General features: G+C 38.0%; 1 protein-coding gene across 2 annotated transcripts in view; it reads left to right on the forward strand.

Moving 5' to 3' along the window:
• The window catches only part of LOC128657795 (follicle-stimulating hormone receptor), a 626,230-nt gene that overhangs the window by 470,084 nt on the left and 131,961 nt on the right, over positions 1–24,185 (forward strand). For both annotated transcript variants that reach the window (XM_053712211.1, XM_053712212.1), the window contains 2 exons: positions 1,402–1,470; positions 1,562–1,636. In XM_053712211.1, coding sequence (XP_053568186.1) covers positions 1,402–1,470; positions 1,562–1,636 — 144 coding nt within the window. The remainder of the gene's footprint in view (positions 1–1,401; positions 1,471–1,561; positions 1,637–24,185) is intronic.

Raw genomic sequence — 24,185 nt, forward strand, 5'->3', positions numbered from 1 at the left:
GGGTTACTTCAAAAGAACAGTACTGTTACATTAATAGGTGTTATAGGGCCATTGTATATGTCAGTATTGGCTGGTATTAGATTCAATCTCGATATCAAGTACTTAAAATAAAAAAAAAAAACCTTTTCTGTAACTTTTCTTTTGACAACTTGTTCATGGATGTAGACTTTTAGCCAAATCCATTTTGGATTTTGGTCACCTGAAAAAAACACCTCCTATATGGGCTGATACTGAAACCGAGTTATCTGGAGCTGATGTGAGAAATACTATCATCCCCTAAATCTGATGTGCAGAGAAAGCTCCAACATTAAGTGACCACCAATGGCATTGCTCATGTTGGTATTACAGCAGAAGCTAATGACATTGTTAGGGGGGAGCATGTCAGTGCAGTTTGCAATAATGTATTTTTAATTGAAAACATTACAAAAGTAAGTTAGCAAACTTCCTCAGATAAGATTTTTCCCTTTGTTATGGGATTTTTTATAGAGCATTTTCCTTAGAGATGAAAGGTAATATGCACACTGAGCTCAAAGGAATTTGACTGCTCGTCACTGAGATTTTTGCTGCATTTAGAACAGAATTGGTTTTATGCTCTATATGAGATTTATTTCATGAAATGTACAGTGGGCTAAAAAATACAACATTGGGCACCATTCAATAGAGGAATAAAATGGGCTTTTAAAGGGAAAGTAAGCATATTGTAATTGCTAGACACTTTTGTTATCTTGCTATGGAATAATATATCAGCAAAGTCAAAAACACTTTTCAAACAAATTAACATCTTATTTGCTGCAAGTAATTTTCAATAGCCTAACTCCACCCATCACTTGCCTTATTTGGAGGAACCAATCCGGGTTTGAGTCTGAGGGTTACAAGGCTAGCCAAAGTCATTATATTTTACAGTTGTTATCTGCTAAAGCCAGTTAGGGAAAGATGTGCAGAAGGGTTAACTGTGAAGTTGTGCATTTCCAGCTCTGAAAAAAAAAAAAAAAAAAATTCAGAGGTAAATAACATGAAAAGGGGAAAAATAATGAAAGTAAGATGTAAATTTGATTTACTACACGCGGCTAAACAATCTCAAACTGTCCATTCTACCTTTAATAAATCACCACCACTAAAATGATAAATAATGTCAGTTAACCATACTTTCTTCCAAAGAAGAATTCTATAAATTACTCCTAAACTGTAACTTTTAATGATATCTTTTTCTGGTTTATCTAAGAAAACAACCAAACCTTATGACTTATTCTTGAAGATTTCTACCAAATTACTTTTCTTCTCCTCCAAGCCATATGTATTAATGTGACCTATTATTTGATATGATGATTTGTTCAAAATAATGCACTTTTCTACAGAATATAGTAATACATTTGTATTGCTTTAAATGTTTCTCTTTTCCAGACGGCTAAATAAAAATGGAATTGAAGAAATCGAAAACCATGCTTTCAATGATACACATTTAAATGAACTGTAAGTATATTAAAATACATATGAACTTTTTAATTTACATTTTGCATTAATATTTTTTTAAGTAATTAATTAAATGCACTGTATTTCACAGAATTCTCAGTGGTAACCAGAGACTGACTAAATTACCTGATCTTGTTTTCTATGGAGCAGTTGGCCCAGTTGTACTGTAAGTTATTTGTTCACAAGATCTAATTTGATCTTAACTTTTAATTTAGATTGGAGTTCATCTGTGCATGTTATGTATGTGAATAAAGTAGTGCAAAATTAATTAAACAAAAGATTGAGAAGTTCTACGGGTGCAGATAAAACTGAAGCAATGCAAATAAAATATATGGAAAGTAATTACCAATGTTAATACCTGCCAATAACTTTTTAAGCAATTTTATGTAACTGATACCCAAAATAATAAATCTGACTAAATGCTTTTTACTATAGTCTAATTTTAATATATATATGAAAATGTAACAAGAAGGGATGGATATACATGTATGTATGTGTATATATAATATAATAATAGTGGGAAACGTATTAAAGGGACACTGAACCCACATTTTTTCTTTCATGATTCAGCTAGAACATGCAATTTTAAGCAACTTTCTAATTTACTCCTGTTATCAAATTTTCTTCATTCTCTTGGTATCTCTATTTGAAATGCAAGAATGTAAGTTTAGATGCCGGTCCATTTTTGGTGAACAACCTGGGTTGTTCTTGCTGATTAGTGGATAAATTCACCCACCGATAAGAAAGTGCTGTCCATTGTTTTCTGAACCAAAAAAGCTTATATGCCTACTTTTTCAAATAAAGATAGCAAGAGAACAAAGAAAAATTGATAATAGGAGTAAATTAGAAAGTTGCATAAAACGTCATGATCTATCTGAATCACAAAAGAAAAAAACTGGGTTCAGCGTCCCTTTAAATAACTTGCTTATCTTTTTCAACCTCAAACATATGAGGTATGGAATGCACATGGAGGGTATGTATATCCCTATCTGTGGTAAAGCTGATTTTTGTTCCTGTTCTTGCTTCCACTTCTTGGAGTATGGTATATGCAATTCACTATGATTGAGCAAACTTTCTTTGTTTAAATAAACTCTTTAATCTGTAGTAGATAAAAGGATTGCATATTTATTGTCCTCAAACAACAATTATTTAAAATTATACATGCTCCTTAGTGAGAAAATTCAAGTTGGATGTCCAAACACAATTTATAAATGTGTGTGACTTAAAAATATTTATGTTTGCTGAAATACAATGTCTATTTTTGTGAGGTGTATTAGATACCTCTAATCCAGTTAAAGGGAATGCTGTGATAAATTAGTACTGTTTGAGACACAAATGCTACACGGCCTCTTCTTTCTCCTGCCGTTTCCTTGTAGTCTCACCAGACTGGATGTGACATCACTCAGTGGGCGTGTCCCTGGACACACCCATTCAGTTACATCACTTCCGGTTCAGTCACTTCAGTCCTGACAGTTAAGTCCAGAGATTAGCCCATGCAATTATTAAACGGCAAATTTTGTTGGGAAAAAAAATTATTTACAGCAATGAAGGCTCAATTTGTCATGGTTTGAAACAAATAATATATTTAATGTAGATAACCCACTCAGACACAATACAGCCCACTATGGCCATTATATTGATGGCCTAATAATAATATAGAGATGTAGTAGAAAACAACCGATACAATTCATGTTATATCTAAATGATAACAATGTAAATCTGAAGTTTATACGTTAAATATTTTCTAACAGTATAATATATCTAGATTTAAAATTAATTGGAGATCACATTATGGGTAAAACAAGTACTTAGATCTACAGGAAGCTTACAGCTGGTAATACGAATCTTAGGGCAGATTCCTGTCACGCAAACACTTGATGAAATTCATACCCAGAGACCAGTTTATAAGAATAAGATTATTTACAGTAAAGGCTAGGAGTCAGAGGATATAATAGCAAACTATTAAGTAGTATCAACAAAGAGGAGGCAAACCTGGACCTTAATACTCAAAGGTTTGATAATTAGGGCATATTATACTATGGGAAACTCACAGTAATGAGCAACATCATCTTGGCATATTATGGGGTGATACCAAATCATACAATGTCCAATAAAATAAGATCAATTTTGTATCCAGATGAGATGATACCCTGGACAATAAATTGAGCAATCTAAAATCCAACATCACTGGCTTACACCCAAATATGAGAGCTTTAAATGCAAACACATAGAAATAATGGATACATTTGTTTCAAATAGCACCAATAAGGTCTATGATATAAAACATCACCTTAATTGTAATTCTCAATATCTTAACTATCTAATTACGTCTAAATGTTGTGACCTACAATACAATGGAAGGTCTACTCATATGGCAAAATTATTAGAATTAGAGAACATTTACTTTCTATTGAACATACCCTTTTAAAAACAACAGTGGCCTTACATTTTGCCATACAGGACAAACCACTCACCCACTTTTCAGTTACACTTATTGATCATGTACCTAATAACATTAAAGGAGGAGACAGGAGTAGCATCTTAAATAAAAATGAAGCATATTGGATATTTACATTAGAGACAAAGATACTACATGGTATTAACATAATTTGAGACGTAGAATTATATGTTGTTTAGATTATTGTATACACTATTCACAGCCCTTTTAACTGTTATCCTTTCTATTTTGGGGTATGTTAAAAGTTAGTATATTAACATTTGGACACCTTAAGAATGATTTTAACAATTTACCAACAGTTGATCTTGGCTAATTTATCATAGCAAGATACATTTATGGGTTAGGATTTTTTAAAAATATATTTTATTTATTCTCAATCCTGTAATCTCAGCATATTTTACCTAGGGCTAGAATACAATTGGCTTGCTAAGCACAGCACGAGTCGCAATATCAATATTGCAACCATACTAACTTTAGTGTGGTACTAGAAGCTGAAAGTAAATGCTACCACACAAATGCAAAATTTGCATTTGTCGGATTAGCACGGCTGAAGACCTTGCATAAAGGGTTAGAGCTAAAAAAAAAGTTGCACCAAACACAAAAAAATGCATTAAAATTAACATTTACTCTCATATATACACTTTCTAATTAAAATTATTCATAAAAATATTATAAAAATGTTATAAGGGTTCAAAGGTATATGACAAGGTGTTTGACTGGAAAGTGCACTAATATGTATGTGTATATATATATATATATATATATATATATATATATATATATATATATATATATATATATATATATATATATATATATATCACTTGGTAAATAAAGACCTGCACTCCAATCCTCAAATATTTGAGTGAGCAGTCACCAGGGTGCTATATCAAAGATATACAAAAACAGTCACTAATAAGATAGCACTCACTGGGTTTAAAAATAAACTTAGCTTTTATTCTAGAATTTTCAAAGATTAAAACGATCCCATGAAGTTTCGGTGCCAACAAGCACCTTTATCAAATGGTTCAAACAGTTCCTTCAGGCAAATGACAAAGCCTGACATCCACAGGGAAAAACAGGCTTTGTCATCCGCCTGAAGGAACTGTTTAAATATATAATATATATATATATATATATATATACAGGTAGCCCTCAGTTTATGCCGGGGTTAGCTTCCAGAAGGAATGGTTGTAAATTGAAACCGTTGTAAATTGAAACCCAGTTTATAATGTTAGTCAATGGGAAGTGAGGGAGATAGGTTCCAGGCCCCTCTCAAAATTGTCATTAGTAACCACTAATACATTATTTTTAAAGCTTTGAAATGAAGACTTTAAATGCTAAACCTAATAAAATAATCACACAACACATAATATATAATTAAACTAAGTTAAATTAACAAAAATATTTGCTAAACAGCATTATAAACCTAATAAAATAATCACACAACACAGACTTCACTTGCATTTTTCTGCAAACAGTTCTTTCTATGCATTCCAATCTGGACTGATTTATAGACAGGAAGAACTTGTTCCTTTGAAATCTGCTCTATAGCTCAGGTCTGGTTAAAAGTTTGCTTGGCTTTGCCGCAACACAAGCGGACAGCTCCACCTACTGGCTATTTTAATAAATGCACTGCTTCTCAATGCTTTTCAATAGCAATCACATGACTGGAAAAAAAAGGTTGTTATTCTGAAACGGTGTAAATTGAACCGTTGTAAAGCGAGGGCCACCTGTATATATAGTGAAGATTGGATTAGCCGTGTTAGTCCAGTCGATAAGATGCTCAAAAAAAAGTAGTGCAGCATGCAATGATACCTTTTTTATTGGACTAACATAATATTTCAAAGACAAGCTTTCAAGAGTTTTCCTCTCTTCCTCAGGTCTGAAGCAGTACTGATCAATCTGATATAGATACACATCACATGCAACAAATGGACGGGAGGGAGGGGGGTGAGAGGGGTGTCATAAAAAGCAGAGTATGTGTCTGAAGGAGAAAATAGCTGAGAATAGCCAGAAAGAGTAAATAAACAGAGGAGAGTAAATAGGCAAGTTGAAAGGAAAAACAAAAGGAAAAAGAAACCAATATAGGACAAAAAGATGAGATATTATAGAAAGTTATGGTAGTGTGTGAGAAAGCCAGAGTCTACATTAAGTCCTTCATTTCTGGTGTTGAAATGTGTGATCATTTTGATCTCAAACGTCTTTCGTTCATGAGAGTCTTTCAAATTCCCTTTAAGAATTTTAATCCTGAGCTTAAGGATGGAGTGACAAGTCTGGGTGAAGTGATGACCAACAGGGGTACAATATTCATTTTCCTTGTGGTTTTTGTTCGAGTGTCTGTGTAGATTCATTCTGAGATGCAGCTTTAGGCCAGTTTCTCCAATGTAGCAACCTCTGTCACACACTGTACACTGTATCATGTACACCACATTAGCAGATGAGCACGAATAGGATCCTTTAATATTATATGATGTGTTATTGTGTCTGGCTGTGTTGTTGTCACATATATGTTGACACAGTTTGCAGAGTGATTTGTTGCATTGTGCAGTGCCATTCTGTGTAAGCCTCTGTTCTGTGGTTAATTTGCTGCGGACCAATCTCTGTTTCAGGTTAGGCGGTTGTTTGAATGCTAGTATGGGGGGGTTCAGGAAATATTTTTTTGAGTGTGGGGTCCTCAGAAATTAGTGGTTGTAGCTCTTTAATAATTTTGCATACTCCTTCCAGAGTAGGTTTGTAAGTGACTACTAGAGGGGTTCTTGTTTTGTTTTCCTTTTCTTTGTATTGAAGGAGTCTTTCCCGTGGTGTTTTTAGGGCAGATTTGATTTTTTTAGATATTGTCTTTTCCTTGTATATATATATATATATATATATATATATATATATATATATATATATATATGCAGGGGTGGAAAAATATCACTGGAAATAGCTAGTAGTCCACTCAATGTTTAGATAGGAAATGGTCAGATTTCTAAGTCGTTTACTTATATGTTTGTATGTACTGTATGTGTGCGTGTGTATATATATATATATATATATATATATAGTGGCACACACCCTCCAGTCAACTGCCTGGTGCACTGCTAAGTAAGGTAAATACAAGCAGTCCCCAGTATACCAAACCTGGCCAGGCTCCTGAGGGTCAGGAATAACACAGAAGATTCCCGTAAGGACCATCAACTACAAGTTATGGCAAAATTTTTTTTACAATATGTATATATCCCAGGTCTTATTGAACAACAGCGTCTGGTTGCTGAGCAACAAACCCAAGAAAGCCTCACTGTGAGGAAAGTAGAAAGGAAGGAAGCACCACGATTGAATTTCGTGACTACCTATACTCCAGGTTCGGAAATGGTAGCAGCCACCATTAAGGATAATAATGGCGAAGGATACAAGCCTACCCTTCTATGATCTTCCTCCCCCCAGGATGGTATATAAGAGGTCTAGAAACCTATGAGATCTACTGGTGCTTAATGACCCGGTGCACTGCTATGAACACCAGTCGTGGCTCCCTAGGGTAAAACAAGGTTGCTACAGGTGTGGAAATTGTGTCGCCTGCAACAACATGGTGACCTGCAGTAGCTTTCACCACCCGCATACCAACAAGTAATTTGTCATCAGACATGGGTTGACATGCACCTCTGAATTTGTAGTGTCCTTGTTCCCTAAACCATAAATCTGCCATATGCCAGGCCATTAATAAAGGCAGCGCAGAACAACCAGTCACGAGACATTCATTGAAAGCAGGACACTCTGTATCAATGCTCAGAGTGATACTCATCGATCATGTCCCTTGACTGAGACGAGAGGGTGATAGGGCACTTGCCCTATTACAGCTTGAAGCCAAATGGATTTTTGATTTGGATACAGTTGCCCCAAGGGGCCTCAATACGATGACTTTGGATGTTGGTACAAGTGATCTAGCTGCTTATGGGAACCTCCTCCATATGAATATATATTTCTATCTATTCCTTGGGCATTGAAGCCTTGCGTTTAGCATCACAAAATGATAGCATTCCGTATGCTTTGTTTATAGGTTACCCTGCACAGATGCCATTGATACTCTTGGGTATAGGTTGGCATAATAAGGTTTACTTATAATATTGGGTTATATGTTGTAAAACCCTGCTTATTTATGCATCACACATAGTGTTTTTCATTACAGCTACTATGCTATTTCCTTGCGTTATTGTTAGAATATGTACATATACATTCTCTCACATATGCGTAGAGCATTATGTCCCTCCCACATGTTATGTAGTGGGGATCATTTTAACATAAATTAGTTCTTTCGATCACCCTCTGGATCCACTACAACAGGTTTCACTTTACTCTGTGAACGGTTGTTTAATGTTTCCATGACAATGTCACAGCAGCCTCGGGTTCTCGCGGTGTCTCGTGATGACGTCATTGGTAGGCGGGGTTGCGCTGTCAGTGTATGTTCCAGGTCTAAGCGGCTGGCATTTTGCAGTAGGGTGATTGATATGGTATACACATGTTTTTCCTATTAGTTATTAGTAGGTGTATATAAGGGGGGTCTGGTTGGGTACACGTTATGTCTATTATGGGCTCCGTTTGATAAAGGTTCACATTAGAACCGAAACATTATGGGTTAAGGCCCTATCTGTTGATTATGCACCTTGTGGATTAAAGGCCTTTTTTCATTGCATCCTGTGTTGCCTGCTTCATTTCAGTATCCATCTAACCTTGGCCAGGTGTGGTATACTGGGGACTGTTTATATTTATTTATTTATATATATACTAGTCTTAAAGCCCGTTAACCCGGCCATTTTTTGCAGTACAGCGGTCCCACCCATTTGGAATGTAAAATATGCATAACTACCTTTAGGTATAGCGCACTTGTTTAAACGCAGTGTCAGGTTTGCACGCAATTGATAAATGTTAGTTTTTTCCTTCAGTGCGCACCTAAGTCCTGACTTTATATTACATACATGCAACTGTGTGTTTGATATATTTTGTTAGTATGTCCTTTATTTGTTGTGCTACAATATAACTTACGTTCCATTTTAAATGAGGACACGTTTTACCAATAACTCTTTATGCCTTAGCATAAATGTTCATTTTTTAAATCTGTTTTATCTTCTTCTTGATTTTTTGTTATGTCCAAGTCTATTTATTGTTATTAGTGACAAGTGACTTCAGAATTGATACTAGTTAGTTGTTTTTTTAAATGTTTTAATCATAGTTGCAAGATCTGTGCACAACTTCACTTGTATTTGTGTAATCATTTATAGTATGACTGGATTAAAATTATATATAAGGGTGCTAAATAAGGCCACTGTAATGGAATGGCAAAAAAATTACTTGCTTACAACTGATTAATTTTGATGTGTGAGCTTTACAAAAAGAGTTTGGTCACTTAAGCTACTAACAATGCAAGATTTGGCTGGAAAGGTTAAATGTACCAATTGCTTTGCACCAGGAGCAGCCGGCAAACTAGCCCCTTCAATAACAAATGAAAACATAGTAGGCATAGAGGTGGAGATTCTCACAGCTGCCTGTGACTGAGCCTTAAAGGGACACTAAACCCAACATTTTTCTTTCATGATTCAGATTGAGAATACAATTTTAAACAACATTCCAATTTACTTTTATGATCTAATTTGCTTCATTCTTAATATATCCTTTGTTGAAGAAATAGCAATGCACATGTGTGAGCCAATCACATGAGGCATCTATGTGAAGCCACCAATCAGCAGCTACTGGGCCTATCTAGATTTTTAGCAAAAGGATATCAAGAGAATGAAGCAAATTAGATAATAAAAGTAAATTAGAAAGTTGTTTTAAATTGCATGTTCTTTCTAAATCATGAAAGAAAAAAATTTGGGTTTCATGTCCCTTTAAGTAATTCAAATCTATACAATATATTCAACTGTTTGGTCTGTAGAACTTGCATAGAGTGAGTTAGTTTTGTATGTTTTTGTGACAGGAATCTGATAATATTTGCAGTTTCTGCTGTATCCATGTTATCTTGGTTACTTTTGGCCAGATTACAAGTGGAGCACAGAATTGCGCTGTCACAACCCCGATATTTGCGCACCACTCATAATACCAGCACATGCAATTGTGCGTTGGTATTTTAAGTTACCCCCCAATGCGGACGATACCTCACGTTCGCATTGCATGGAAGCTCTGCACTCAATAGAGTGTGCTTCTATAAGCTCCAATGGGAGCCTCGTTCTCATGCCGTGAGACACAGCATGAGAACTAGCACAGTGAAGGGGATAAGTCGTGCAGCGATGGGCAGCAATTTTAAATATATATGTATATAAATATATACATATATATATATATATTTATTTGTTAATATGTGTATATACACATATTAACAAATATATATACCGTATATGTATGCAGACATATGCATATATATATATACAGGGAACACACAGTTCCCATACAGCCAGATTATGAGTTTTGTGTTATGGCTGGCTCGCTAATTACTTTTACGTTATTTTCACTGCTCACCTTTCATAGCGCTGCTTTTACAGGTTTGCAAAAACACGGCTTGTGCGGGCGATATGGTTGGGTTGAGCTCCATACCTCACCCAAATATAGTTTTTGACGTGCTTGTTTTCCCCATAGACATCAATGGGGAGAGCCGGCTAAAAAAAAGTCTAACACCTGCAATCGCGGAGCGTAAAGCTCCGTAACGCAGCCCCATTGATGTCTATGGGGAAAAAAATGTATGTTTAACTCTCTAACACCTGCAATCGCGGAGCGTAAAGCTCCGTAACACAGCCCCATTGATGTCTATGGGGAAAAAAATGTATGTTTAACACCCTAACATAAACCCTGAGTCTAAACACCCCTAATCTGCCGCCCCCGACATCGCTGACACCTACATTACACTTATTAAACCCTAATCTGCCGCCCCGAATGTCGCCGCCACCTACCTACAGTTATTAACCCCTACCTAATCTGCCGCCCACAATGTCTCCGCCACCTACCTGCACTTATTGCCCCTAATCTGCCGCCCCCAATGTCACCGCCGCCACTATACTAAAGTTATTAACCCCTAAACCTCTGCCCTCCCACATCACTAACACTAAATAAATATATTAACCCCTAACGTAACCCTAAGTCCTAACCCTAACGTAACCCTAACCCTAACACCCCCTAACTTTAACAGAATTAAAATAATTCTAAATGAAATTTACTATTAATACCTAAATAATTCCTATTTAGAAATAAATATTTACTTACCTGTAAAATAAACCCTAAGCTAGCTACAATATAACTAATAGTTACATTATAGTTAGCTTAGGTGTTATTTTTATTTCACAGGTAAGTTTGTATTTATTTTAACTAGGTAGACTAGTTAGCAAATAGTTATTAACTATTTACTAGCTACCTTGATAAAATAAATACAAATTTACCTGTAAAATAAAACCTAACCTGAGTTACACTAACACCTAACATTACAATAAATTAAATACATTAAATTAACAAAATACAATTATCTAAATTACAAAAAAAATGAACACTAAATTACACAAAATAAAAAAAGATATGATAAAAAATAAAAACAAATAACTCCTAATCTAATAGCCCTATCAAAATAAAAAAGCCCCCCCAAAATAAAAAAAACCTAGCCTACAATTAACTGCCAATGACCCTTAAAAGGGCCTTTTGCTGGGCATTGCCCCAAAGAAATCAGCTCTTTTACCTGTAAAAAAAAAAAATACAAACAACCCCCCACAGTAAAACCCACCACCCAACCAACCAAACCCCCCAAATAAAACCCTATCTAAATAAACCTAAGCTCCCCATTGCCCTGAAAAGGTCATTTGGATGGACATTGCCCTTAAAAGGGCATTTAGCTCTTTTACATTGCCCAAAACCCTAAGCTAAAAATAAAACCCACCCAATAAACCCTTAAAAAAACCTAACACTAACCCCCGATGATCCACTTACAGTTTTTTAAGACTGGACATCCATCCTCATCCAGACGGCAGAAGTCTTCATCCAAGCGGGCAGAAGTCCTCCTCGAAGCTGGCAGATGTCTTCATTCAAGCGGGTAGAAGTCTTCATCCAGATGGCATCTTCTATCTTCATCCATCTGGCGTGGAGCGGGTCCATCTTCAAGACATCCGGCGCGGAGCATCCTCTTTTTACAATGGTTTCTGAAGAATTAAGTTTCCCTTTAAATGATGTCATCCAAGATGGCGTCCCTTACATTTCGATTGGCTGATAGAATTCTCTCAGCCTATAGGAATTAAGGGGGGGGGATCATATTGGCTGTTGTAATCAGCCAATAGGATTGAGCTTTCATCCTATTGGGTGATCCAATTAGCAAATAGGATTGAGCTCACATTCTATTGGCTATTCCAATCAGCCAATAGAATACAAGCTCAATCCTATTGGCTTCTATCAGACAATCGGAATGTAAGGGACGCCATCTTGGATGACGTCATTTAAAGGGAAACTTCATTTTTCAGCAACCATCGTAAGAAGAGGATGCTCCGCGCCAGATGTCTTGAAGATGGACCCACTCCACGCCGGATGGATGAAGATAGAAGATGACATCTGGATGAAGACTTCTGCCCGCTTGGATGAAGACTTCTGCCGGCTTCGAGGAGGACTTCTGCCCGCTTGGAAGAAAGACTTCTGCTGGCTTCGATGAGGACTTCTGCCGCCTGTATGAGGAGGGATGTCTGGTCTTCAAAAACTGTAAGTGGATCATCGAGAGTTAGTTTTAGTTTTTTTTAAGAGTTTATTGGGTGGGTTTTACTTTTAGAGTAGGGTTTTGGGCAATGTAAAAGAGCTAAATGCCCTTTTAATGGCAATGCCCATTCAAATGCCCTTTTCAGGGCAATGGGGAGCTTAGGTTTATTTAGATAGGGTTTTATTTGGGGGGTTTGGTTGTGTGGGTGGTGGGTTTTACTGTTGGGGGGTTGTTTGTATTTTTTTTTACAGGTAAAAGAGCTGATTTATTTGGGGCATTGCCCCGCAAAAGGCCCTTTTAAGGGCCTTTGGCAGTTTAGTGTAGGCTAGGTGTTTTTTTATTTTGGGGGGGGGCTTTTTTATTTTGATAGGGCTATTAGAGTAGGAGTAATTTGTTTTTATTTTTGATAATTTCTTTTGTTATTTTGTGTAATTTAGTGTTTATTTTTTTGTAATTTAGATAATTGTATTTTGTTAATTTAATTTATTTAATTTTATTGTAATGTTAGGTGTTAGTGTAACTAAGGTTAGGTTTTATTTTACAGGTAAATTTGTATTAATTTTAACTAGGTAGCTAGTAAATAGTTAATAACTATTTACTAACTAGTCTACCTAGTTAAAATAAATACAAACTTAGCTGTGAAATAAAAATAAACCCTAAGCTAGCTACAATATAACTATTAGTTATATTGTAGCTAGCTTAGGTTTTATTTTATAGGTACGTTTGTATTTAGTTTTATATAGGAATTATTTAGGTAATAATAGGTTTTATTTAGATTTATTTTCATTAAATTTAAGTTAGGGGGTTGTTAGGGTTAGGTTTAGGGGTTAATAGGTTGATTATAGCGGGCGGAGTGGGTGGACGGCAGATTAGGGGTTAATAATATTTAAATAGTGTTTTTGATGCAGGAGGGCGGCGGTTTAGGGGTTAATATTTGTATTATAGTGACAACGATGTTGGGGAGTGGAAGAATAGGGGTTAATACATTTTTTAAGTGGCGGCGATGTCCGGAGCTGCAGATTAGGGGTTAATAATTTTATTTTAGTGTTTGCAATGTGGGAGTGCTTCGGTTTAGGGGTTAATAGGTAGTTTATGGGTGTTAGTGTACTTTGTGACAGTTTAGTTATGAGTTTTATGTTACAGCTTTGTAACATAAAACTCATAACTACTGACTTTAGATGGCGGTACGGATCTTCTCATTTTAGGCTGTGCCGCTCACTTTTTGGCCTCACAGCAAAACTTGTAATACCGGTGCTATGGAAGTCCCATTGAAAAAGGACTTTTTTAAAAGTGCGGTACTGACGTTACGTGACGGCCAAAAAGCTAAAGCGGTACAGCTATTCTGACAAGACTTGTAATAGCAGCGGTAGGGAAAAAGCATTGTTATGGGATTATGAACTCGTAATCTGGCTGTTAGACTGCAATGTAAATGTTTTTTTTCTATCACTCAACACCAGCCAACTTTAACTCTTAAAAATTGCTTTTTGCAGTATTTTTTTTTATTAGAAAAAAAAGAATTTACTTTATTTTGAGGGCAATTGGGGGTTATTTTGAAAATTAACAAGAGACTTGTTATTTATTGCACGCCTGCAAACGGGCGGATTTTCATGCTTGCAGGCGTGCAATAAATTAGCACCCCACTTGTAATCTGGCCCTTTTTAAGGGAATAAAGGATTTACCTGGTTGAAGATTACCAAGGGGTAATCCAGAAAAATAGTCAGCAGCCAGTCCAAAGGTCAATATAAGAGTATCTGTCAGGAACAAGACGTCACAGCAAAAGAATAGTCAAAGGCTATGTTTTAGAAGTCAGAAACCAGTTTATCAATCCACAATTTGAGGTACATGAAAGGATAAGGCAGGGGGCATAACACAGGACAAAAGCAGGGGTTAAAACCAGGAAAGCAGATCAGAGACAAAAACCCCAGGAATTCCATAAGAATTACCAAGAACTGACTGGCATTAGCAGTGGCGTTTTATTACCTCTCCATATGTCTTGGAGCCAATACAACTGCAAGGTCATTGTGATGCCCTGGTTTTTAAATGAATGGGAAGTTGCTTAGGAATTTCTATGAGCAAAGGTTAAAAACAGAAAAAGTTGATAATTAAGAAGTATTAGTTTTGTAGAAAAACACATGAATTATTCAATGGAAATTTATGATTTTCAATCATTTCTATGGCTAATGTAATAATGATTTATTTCCTAAGATATGGAGAGTCCCCAACGTCATTCAATTACTAGTGGGAATATCACTCCTGGCCAGCAGGAGGAGGCAAAGAACACTACAGCAAAGCTGTTAAGTGTCACTCCCCTACCCATAATCCCCTGTCATTTTATTTTCCTCTGTCAATGGAGAAGGTGAAGTTTGGTGTCTGAAGAAATGAATTACTTTTTCGGGTACTTTTCCCTGCAAGCAAGTATTTGGGTTTACCTGAGTCCAGAAAGCCAGAGTTGGTTACTCTGTTCTTTCTTTTTCTACTGGTCTCTGTAAGAAGTATGTGTCCTTTCACACCTTGTGAGCTGTCTTCCTGCCGGACAGCTAGACTGCAGGTAAGTGCTTTTGTCTTCTAGGTCTTGGAGACTTGCACTTCAGAAGAATACGTCATATGCAGTAGATGGTAACATTTTTAAAATCCTTCATAAAGGATTCTCTTTGGCAGTGGGCAGGCACATTATGTGTGTTGAGATTAGGGCATCTACTTATCAAGCCGTCAACTTACTTGCATTCGACAGCACCAATACGCTCACCTAAAATCGCCTAACATCACGGCAGCGGACCTGAATACGTTCTTCAAAGTTACACTATACTATACTGTTTACCCCCCATACCGCCGCTCCCAGAGCCCACCACAATTCTAATAAATGTATTAACCCTCATGGACCCTGCCGCAACTAAATAAAGTGTTTAACCCCTAAACTGCCGCTCACGGAGCCCACCGCCACCTACATTATACTTATAAACCCCTAATCTGCTGCCCCCTACACCGCTGCTACCTACATTATACTTATTAACCCCTAATCTGCACCCCCTACACCGCCGCCACTATATTAAATGTATTAACCCCTAAACCTAAGTCTAACCCTAACCCTAACACCCACTAACTTAAATATAATTTAAATAAATCTAAATAAAATTCCTATCATTAAATAAATTATTCCTATTTAAAACTAAATACTTACCTATAAAATAAACCCTAAGCTAGCTACAATATAACTAATACAAAGAGAAAGAGAGAGGCGCCTCATGGGACAGTATCGAAACAACCAGATAAAGCAAACAATGAGACAGCCCGTGATGGGATATACTCACAAGGAAAGCGGCATATGAGGATGCCTAGTAGAGCGGGACGGGACTTTAGGTCACCCGACAGACAAACACAGCAGTGCGTGGAGACGTCAGGTCACAGGGTACGTTCAGCCAATCAGCGGCCACAGAGAGTCAGCATCGGACGTCAGAACTGTTCCGAGAGTAGCCAATGCCAGGCAGCAAAAGGTTTTAAGCAGTGGCTTGATTGATACTTGCAGTTTTAGTTGAATTCCTCTTAGGTCTGTGCAGCTGAAAATCTGAATGAAAGCCTATAACTAATAGTTACATTGTAGCTATCTTAGGTTTATTTTTATTTTATAAGAAAGTTTGTATTTATTTTAACTAGGTACAATAGTTATTAAATAGTTATTAACTATTTAATAATTTCCTAGTTAAAATAAATACAAATATACCTGTAAAATAAAACCTAACCTAAGTTACAATTACACCTAACACTACACTATAATTAAATAAATTCCCTAAACTAAATACAATTAAATACAATTAAATACAATTATCTAACGTACAAAAAAAACAAACACTAAATTACAGAAAATAATAAACAAATTACAAGATTTTTAAACTAATTACACCTAATCTAATGCCCCTAACAAAATAAAAAAGCCCCCCAAAATAAAAAAAAGCCCTACCCTACACTAAATTACAAATAGCCCTTAAAAGGGCCTTTTGCGGGGCATTGCCCCAAAGTAATCAGCTCTTTTACCTTTAAAACAAAATTACAAACCCCCAACATTAAAACCCACCACCCACACAACCAACCCTACTCTAAAATTCACCGAATACCCCCTTAAAAAAACCTAACACTAACCCCTTGAAGATCACCTTACCGTGAGAAGTCTTCACCCAACCGGGTCAAAGTCCTCAACGAATCCGGCAGAAGTGGTCCTCCAGATGGGCACAAGTGGTCCTCCAGATGGGCAGAAGTCTTCATCCAGACGGCATCTTCTATCTTCATCCATCTGGTGTGGAGCGGGTCCATCTTCAAGACATCCTACGAGGAGCATCCTCTTCTGACGACGTCTTCTTGTTGAATGAAGATGGTGTCCCTTCAATTCCGATTGGCTGATAGAATTCTATCAGCCAATCGGAATTAAGGTAGAAAAAATAATTGGCTGATGCAATCAGCCAATAGGATTTAAGTTCAATCCTATTGGCTGATCCAATCAGCCAATAGGATTGAGCTTGCATTTTATTGGCTGTTCCAATCAGCCAATAGAATGCGAGCTCAATCCTATTGGCTGATTGGATCAGCCAATAGGATTGAACTTAAATCCTATTGGCTGATTGCATCAGTCAATAGGATTTTTTCTACTATAATTCTGATTGGCTGATAGAATTCTATCAGCCAATCGGAATTGAAGGGATGCCATCTTGTATGATGTCACTTAAAGGTACCTTCATTCAACAAGAAGACGTCGTCAGAAGAGGATGCTCCGCGTCGGGTGTCTTAAAGATGGACCCGCTCCGCGCCGGATTGATGAAGATAGAAGATGCCGTTTGGATGAAGACTTCTGCCCGTCTGGAGGACCACTTCTGCCCGTCTGGAGGACCACTTCTGCTGGATTCGTTGAGGACTTCGGCCCGGTTGGGTGAAGACTTCTCATGGTAAGGTAATCTTTAAGGGGTTAGTGTTAGGTTTTTTAAGGGGGAATTGGGTGGATTTTAGAGTAGGGTTGGTTGTGTGGGTGGTGGGTTTTAATGTTGGGGGGTTTCTAATTTTTTTTTACAGGTAAAAGAGCTGATTACTTTGGGGCAATGCCCCGCAAAAGGCCCTTTTAAGGGCAATTTGTAATTTAGGGTAGAGCTTTTTTATTTTGGGGGGGCTTTTTTATTTTTTTAGGGGGATTAGATTAGGTATAATTAGTTTAAAAATCTTGTAATTTGTTTATTTTCTGTAATTTAGTGTTGTTTTTTTTTGTACTTTAGATAATTTTATTTAATTGTATTTAATTGTATTTAGTTTAGAGAATTTATTTATTGCCCAAGTGAGTTGCATGATTAAGTCGAGTCTCTCGGAGGTTAAGAAATAAATAAATGAGATTGGTAACAGGATCATGCATTTGGAGGAAGATATAGAACAGACTGATAGAATTCTGGACCAGCAGATACGCCACACCTCTCAAAACTCTGCCCTTATACGACAGCTACAAGATCAGGTCGAAGACCTGGATAACAGGGGCAGACACCAAAATATTCGGATCAGAGGCATCCCAGAAGCTGTTAAGTCTGCTGAATTGTTACCCTATCTTTAGAAGTTGTTCAATAATTTAATGGGGACTGACGACCAAGAGGTGAACCCTACTGAATTCCAACTAGACAGATTTCATCAAGCCCTTAGGCCTGTACCCAAAGACAACGCTCACCCACGGGATGTCATCCTCAGGTTTACCTGTTTCAAAGAAAAAGAGAACATTCTGGCTGCTGCCAGGAAGCAAGCCCCTATATCTTTTGAGGGCCACCCACTTCAGTATTATGCTGACTTAAGCCAAATGACTTTAACTAAGAGACGGGAGTTAAAACCTCTGACAACACACTTGAGGGAGATGAAGATCCCCTACCGCTGGGGGTTCCCCTTCTGTTTGAAAGTCATGAGAGACAATAACACTATAACTTACAGATCACAAGAGGATATAGACTCTTTCTGTTTCCAATTGGGGATTAAACCCCCCAAAATATCCACCACCCAAGACTCTGTTCCGGAACTTCTGGAGCAGAGACCTCAACGCCCGGAATGGAATAGAGTGACCCGTCACAAACGGAGTAAACCTGCTGACAGCAACCAGCCTCCTGTTAAGAATAAGATCACCTGAGAATTTGCCTAGTTAGGCTTGTTGTCTGGACTCTTTGGGGTCTACCCAGTAGAACATTGATAGACCCTCATTACATATAGTAAAGCACAGTTGTAGCGAGGGAATTAGTTAAGATGTAGACTCACTATGCAATGATACCAGTCTTAGGACCATTTTTACCCGAGAATGTTTATTTTCAAGTTAAACCCAGTTGCCATAGGACACTTGAGACTTCCTGCTATACTTTAGTTCATAGTGGTTTAGTTATGAAGTCCCAACGTTATATTGTTGTTTTTCCTAATGTTTATTTGTATCAATTAGCCGACCTGCTACCAAAAGTTGTAGCAGTCACTTTTCCCTCTTAAAAGGAGTCTCATTAGGAGACTTTCATTATGTTTCTTATACATTATTTGAGATTTACCTTGCTTGAGAGGCTATGCCTCAATGTTTGTGTTGTATGTAAAGATATGTTACTAATTTTTTTTTTTTACCATTCCAGCACTGTCTTTGAAACAAGTGAGTTATTGCATACCCCTCCCCTTCCCCTTTTGCCTTGGTCCTCCTGGGCTTACAAATGCGCTGAGATTCCCGCCCATCAGATAAGCTTTTTAACCCCTTATTGGCTATCCCTAAACACAAAACCTTACATACATGGCTTGTCAAACAGTTAATATAGTCACACAAAATGCTAAGGGGCTAAACTCGCCCACTAAGCGATCAGTCGCCTTAGCCTGGTTCAAGAAAGTAAAAGCGGATATAGTATTTGTACAGGAGACCCACTTCCCCAAAGAATCCCCTCCTACTTTCTCAAGTGGGGACTACCCATCGGGTTACTTTGCTCACAACACAAAAAAGATTGGGGGGGTGGGGATTCTCTTCCACAGAAACACTCAGTTCCAGGTCAGGAAAGTAGAGGCTGATCCTGGGGGTTGATGGATCATAGTCACAGGCCTTCTTCAAAATCGTCCACTCACTCTGACTAATGTATACGCCCCCAACTCCAAGCAAACTAAATTTTTCCGCAACATTAAGCGAATTATATTATCTAATCAGATAGGGCCCTTAATTCTAGCCAGGGATTTCAACCTAGCTCTTGACCCAATGCTCGACTGCTCATCAGGTCGTAGCTGTGCTCCCTCCAAGACGCTATCAGACACAATATCTATTCTCCAACAATTAGCACTAGTAGACGTATGGAGAATGAAACATCCTTCCCAACACACATATACCTTTTTCTCAAACCCCCACAGAACATACTCCCGGATCGATTATATTTTCTCTGACCAGCTTCTATATGATGTGGTAAGAGATGCTGACATAACACCTACTTCCTGGTCAGACCACGCCATGGTGTCTTTAAATTTACAATGGACAGAGACCCCTCTATCTCCTTTTGTCTGGAGACTCGACGAGTCTCTACTTAAAAATGATGACATAGCTAAGCAGCTAGCGGAAAGTATAGAAGAGTACTTCAGACTTAACAAAACAGACAAAATTTCCCCTCACACCGTTTGGGAAGCTCATAAAACCGTGCTCAGAGGCGAATTTATCAAGCATAAGGCCAGACACAGAAAACAGTATAGAACTAGCCGTGATAATATTCTACAGGCTATATGCACATTGGAGAGGCAGCACCAGGTAACCCCCTGGGACACATCTCTTTCCACACAACTTAGACAGCGCAGAAACGAACTGAATCAGTTGCTCTATGCAGAAGCTCAGACTAGAGCTCTCTTTCTTAAGAAACTACACTTAGCCAGATCAAATAAAATAGGCCCCTCACTTGCTAAAACCCTCAGGGAACGTAAACTTAATTCGTACATTCTTAAAATACTGGATGAGTCAGGGAACCAGGCGGTAAGCAGCATGTCGATCGCTGAGAACTTTCAGAAGTATTACAGTAATCTCTACAACCTTCCCCCTCCACAATTAGCGAATACCCCTTTAGCTACCGAGCAATATATCTCGGCTGCTAAACTCCCAAATATCCCCAAAGAAATAGCCGAGACTCTAGATAATCCCATTTCACTCCAGGAGGTTTTAGTAGCTATAAAATCCTTGCCGTCACACAAAAGCCCAGGCCCGGACGGCTTTTCCAACATATATTATAAGCAATTCAGTAATCTACTAACCCCTCACCTGACTTCCCTATTCCAATCTATCGATGAAGGTAATCATTGGTCCAAGAGTTTCTTAGAGGCTCATATCTCTGTGATACTCAAGCCCGGTAAAGACCCTACAGCAGTTAGTAACTACAGGCCAATATCCTTACTGAATTCTGACCTGAAAATCTACACCAAGGTCCTAGCCACTAGAATTAATCAAATACTCCCACAAATTATCCATGCTGACCAGTCAGGTTTTATACCAAAAAGAGAGGCCCGAGACAATACCATCAGAGTTTTGCAGCTAATTGAACAGTCCAGCCGGTCGGATGTCCCCTCTATTTTAATCTCCACAGACGCTGAAAAAGCGTTCGACCGGCTGGATTGGAATTTTCTGAGGCATAGTCTTGTGGGTTTTGGCTTCGGCCCTGTCATGATCCAAAGAATCCTTAGCTTATATACTCTCCCCTCGGCTAAGGTTAGAGTGAACGGAACGTTATCAGATTGCTTTAATATACAAAATGGTACGAGACAGGGGTGTCCCCTGTCTCCTCTCCTATTTGCCATCTCTATAGAAGTTTTAGCGTCCCATATTAGGAACAACCGTAAAATAACAGGTATACAATTAGGCACCAATACTTATAAACTCACTCTCTACGCGGACGATGTCCTCACCCTACTCACCCAGCCAGCTGAATCCCTGCCCCATTTACTTGAGGAGTTTGAGGCTTTTGGCAAGCACTCAAACTTTTTAATCAACACCCAGAAATCGGAAATCCTTAATCTCAATATGCGAAGAGGAGAATTCGAGACCCTTCGGACCCTTTGCCAATATAGACTCCTACACGACAAAATTAAATATCTAGGGATCTACCTAACTCCATCTGTAGATAAAATATTCAAACATAACTATCTACCTCTCCTAAAGAAGATTAGGAAAGACTTTGACACATGGCAAAACAAACCAATATCCTGGTGGGGTAGAATCCAATCGGTCAAGATGACCACCCTTCCCCAGATCTTATATGTCCTCCAAGCAGCTCCAATACATCTACCTGAATCATACCTAACTCAACTGCAATCGACAATAAACACTTTTATTTGGGGGAGCATTAAGCCCCACATCAGCAAAAGAGTCCTATTTAAGCCTGTGGGAGAAGGGGGTATGGGGGTCCCTTTTATTTCCCAATATTACAAAGCAATTGTCTTACAGAGGGTGTGGGAGTGGCATGACCGCTCCTCTACAAAGACCTGGGCCTCTATCGACTCACACTTACTAGACACTGTTTCTATTGGTCCGCTCTGTTGGATCAAGCACAACTGCAGACCCACAATTGCCAGGACATCACTGACATACTCACATATCTTTCGGATCTGGGACTCAATTAGGACTAAAAATAACGGAATATCTACTTATGTCTCACCATTGACCCCTGTACCAATAAATGCGGAGCTCAGTGGGGGGATATTACCCACGGAAGCGGGCCAAATAGATACTGACCAGACAATCCCATTCACATGCCTGACTGACAAGGGAACACTGAAACACAGATCCCAATTAAAAGACACTAAAGGGGGGGGTTTCTCTCACTGGTTAAAGCATGCACAGCTGTCTCATTTGTTGAGCTCCTCACCCCACAAGAGGGACCTCCTGAGAGAACTCTCCCGTTGTGAGAGATTTTGTCATGAGGGGATAGTACCCAGGGGGGCCCTATCGATTACTAAAAAGTTATTGGATTCTACCCTTAATTTGCCCCCCTCATCCTATGTTACCCTCTGGCAGAAGGACCTTGGCCTATCTGTCTCTAATGAACAATGGGAAAATATATTTTATCAATCCTCCAAATCCTCATCTTCCCCCAGGATTTTAGAAATGAACCACAAAATCCTGTACCGTTGGTACCTCACCCCAGATAGGCTCAAACTAATTTACCCGAATACTAACGCGACTTGTTGGAGGGGTTGTGGGTCCCCCGGCACAATGGCCCATATATGGTGGCATTGCCCTAAGTTGCTCCCTTTCTGGAATGACATAACAGAACATTTGAAACTCATTCTAGGTGACCAATTCTACCTATCCCCTCTCACAGCTTTATTTAGTTATAAACCAGATAAGGGGTGTAAATTTAGATGGAAACTCCTCCAATATTGCCTAAACAGTGCCAGGCTGCTTATCGCTCGTAAGTGGAAATCTTCAAAGGTGCCGACTGTGCAGGAGTGGCTACACAACACATCTGAACTCCTTGAAATTGAGAAATACTCATATTATAAAAACAACTCCCTACCAGTTTTTCATAATATCCAGTTCTACTTGGACTCTCTCTTCCACACACTAGTTACTTTGGATAAATAGCTCCCTATAGCCCAGGTGGACCTTCCCCCCCCCCTTTTTTCCTTCCCCCCCCTTCTTGACACTCTTCCCCTCTATTACTTGACCCTATGCAATAGCTGGAATGGTTGATAGGTTGTTAGATAATTTATTTTAACCCGTTTGTTTCATTTATGTTGATGTATCTTTCCTTTTATTTTTGTTATTTATAAGTATCAAAGGTATGATGGGAATACCTATCCAGACTGAATGCATACCAACCATCACTTGGTCACGTTTGTGGCATAACCGCCTGTTAGCTATTGTACTACCTGCAACTAATTGTACATTTTTTCTATTATCACTTTATGGTATGACACTCTGTATCACAGTTTATTTTTCCTTAATAAAGCTTATTTAAAACTCAAAACAAAAATAAAAAAATTATTAGAGGCAGTCTTCGAGGTCTAAGAAATTAGCACATGAACCTCCTAGATTTAGCTTTCAACTAAGAATACCAAGAGAACAAAGCAAAATTTGTAATAAAAGTAAATTGGAAAGTTGTTTAAAATTACGTGGCCCTATTTAAATCATGAAAGATTTTTTGTGACTTTACTGTCGCTTTAAGCTTTTTTTTAGCCGGCTCTCCCCATTGATGTCTAAGGGGAAATCATGCATGAGCACGTCAAAGCAGTGCTGTTATTTGTGTGCGGTATGGAGCTCAATGCTGCCATATTGCCCACAAATGCTGTTTTTTGGAAAACCTGTAATAGCAGCGCTAGTAAAGGTAAGCGGTGGAAATAACTTGCAAGTTAGTAGCGAGCAAAACGCAAAACTCGTATTCTGGCTGAGAGTTAAAGGGACATGAAACACAAAAATATTTTTTCATGATTCAGATAGAGGATACAATTGTAAACAATTTTCTAATTTACCTCTATTATCTAATTTGTTTCATTCTCTTGGTATCATTTGTTGAAGTAGCAGCAATGCACTAATGGTTTCTAACTGAACACTTGGGTGAGCCAATTACAATCGAT

This window comes from Bombina bombina, chromosome 4 (genome assembly GCF_027579735.1).
Source record: "Bombina bombina isolate aBomBom1 chromosome 4, aBomBom1.pri, whole genome shotgun sequence".
Classification (NCBI taxonomy): Eukaryota; Metazoa; Chordata; class Amphibia; order Anura; family Bombinatoridae; genus Bombina; species Bombina bombina.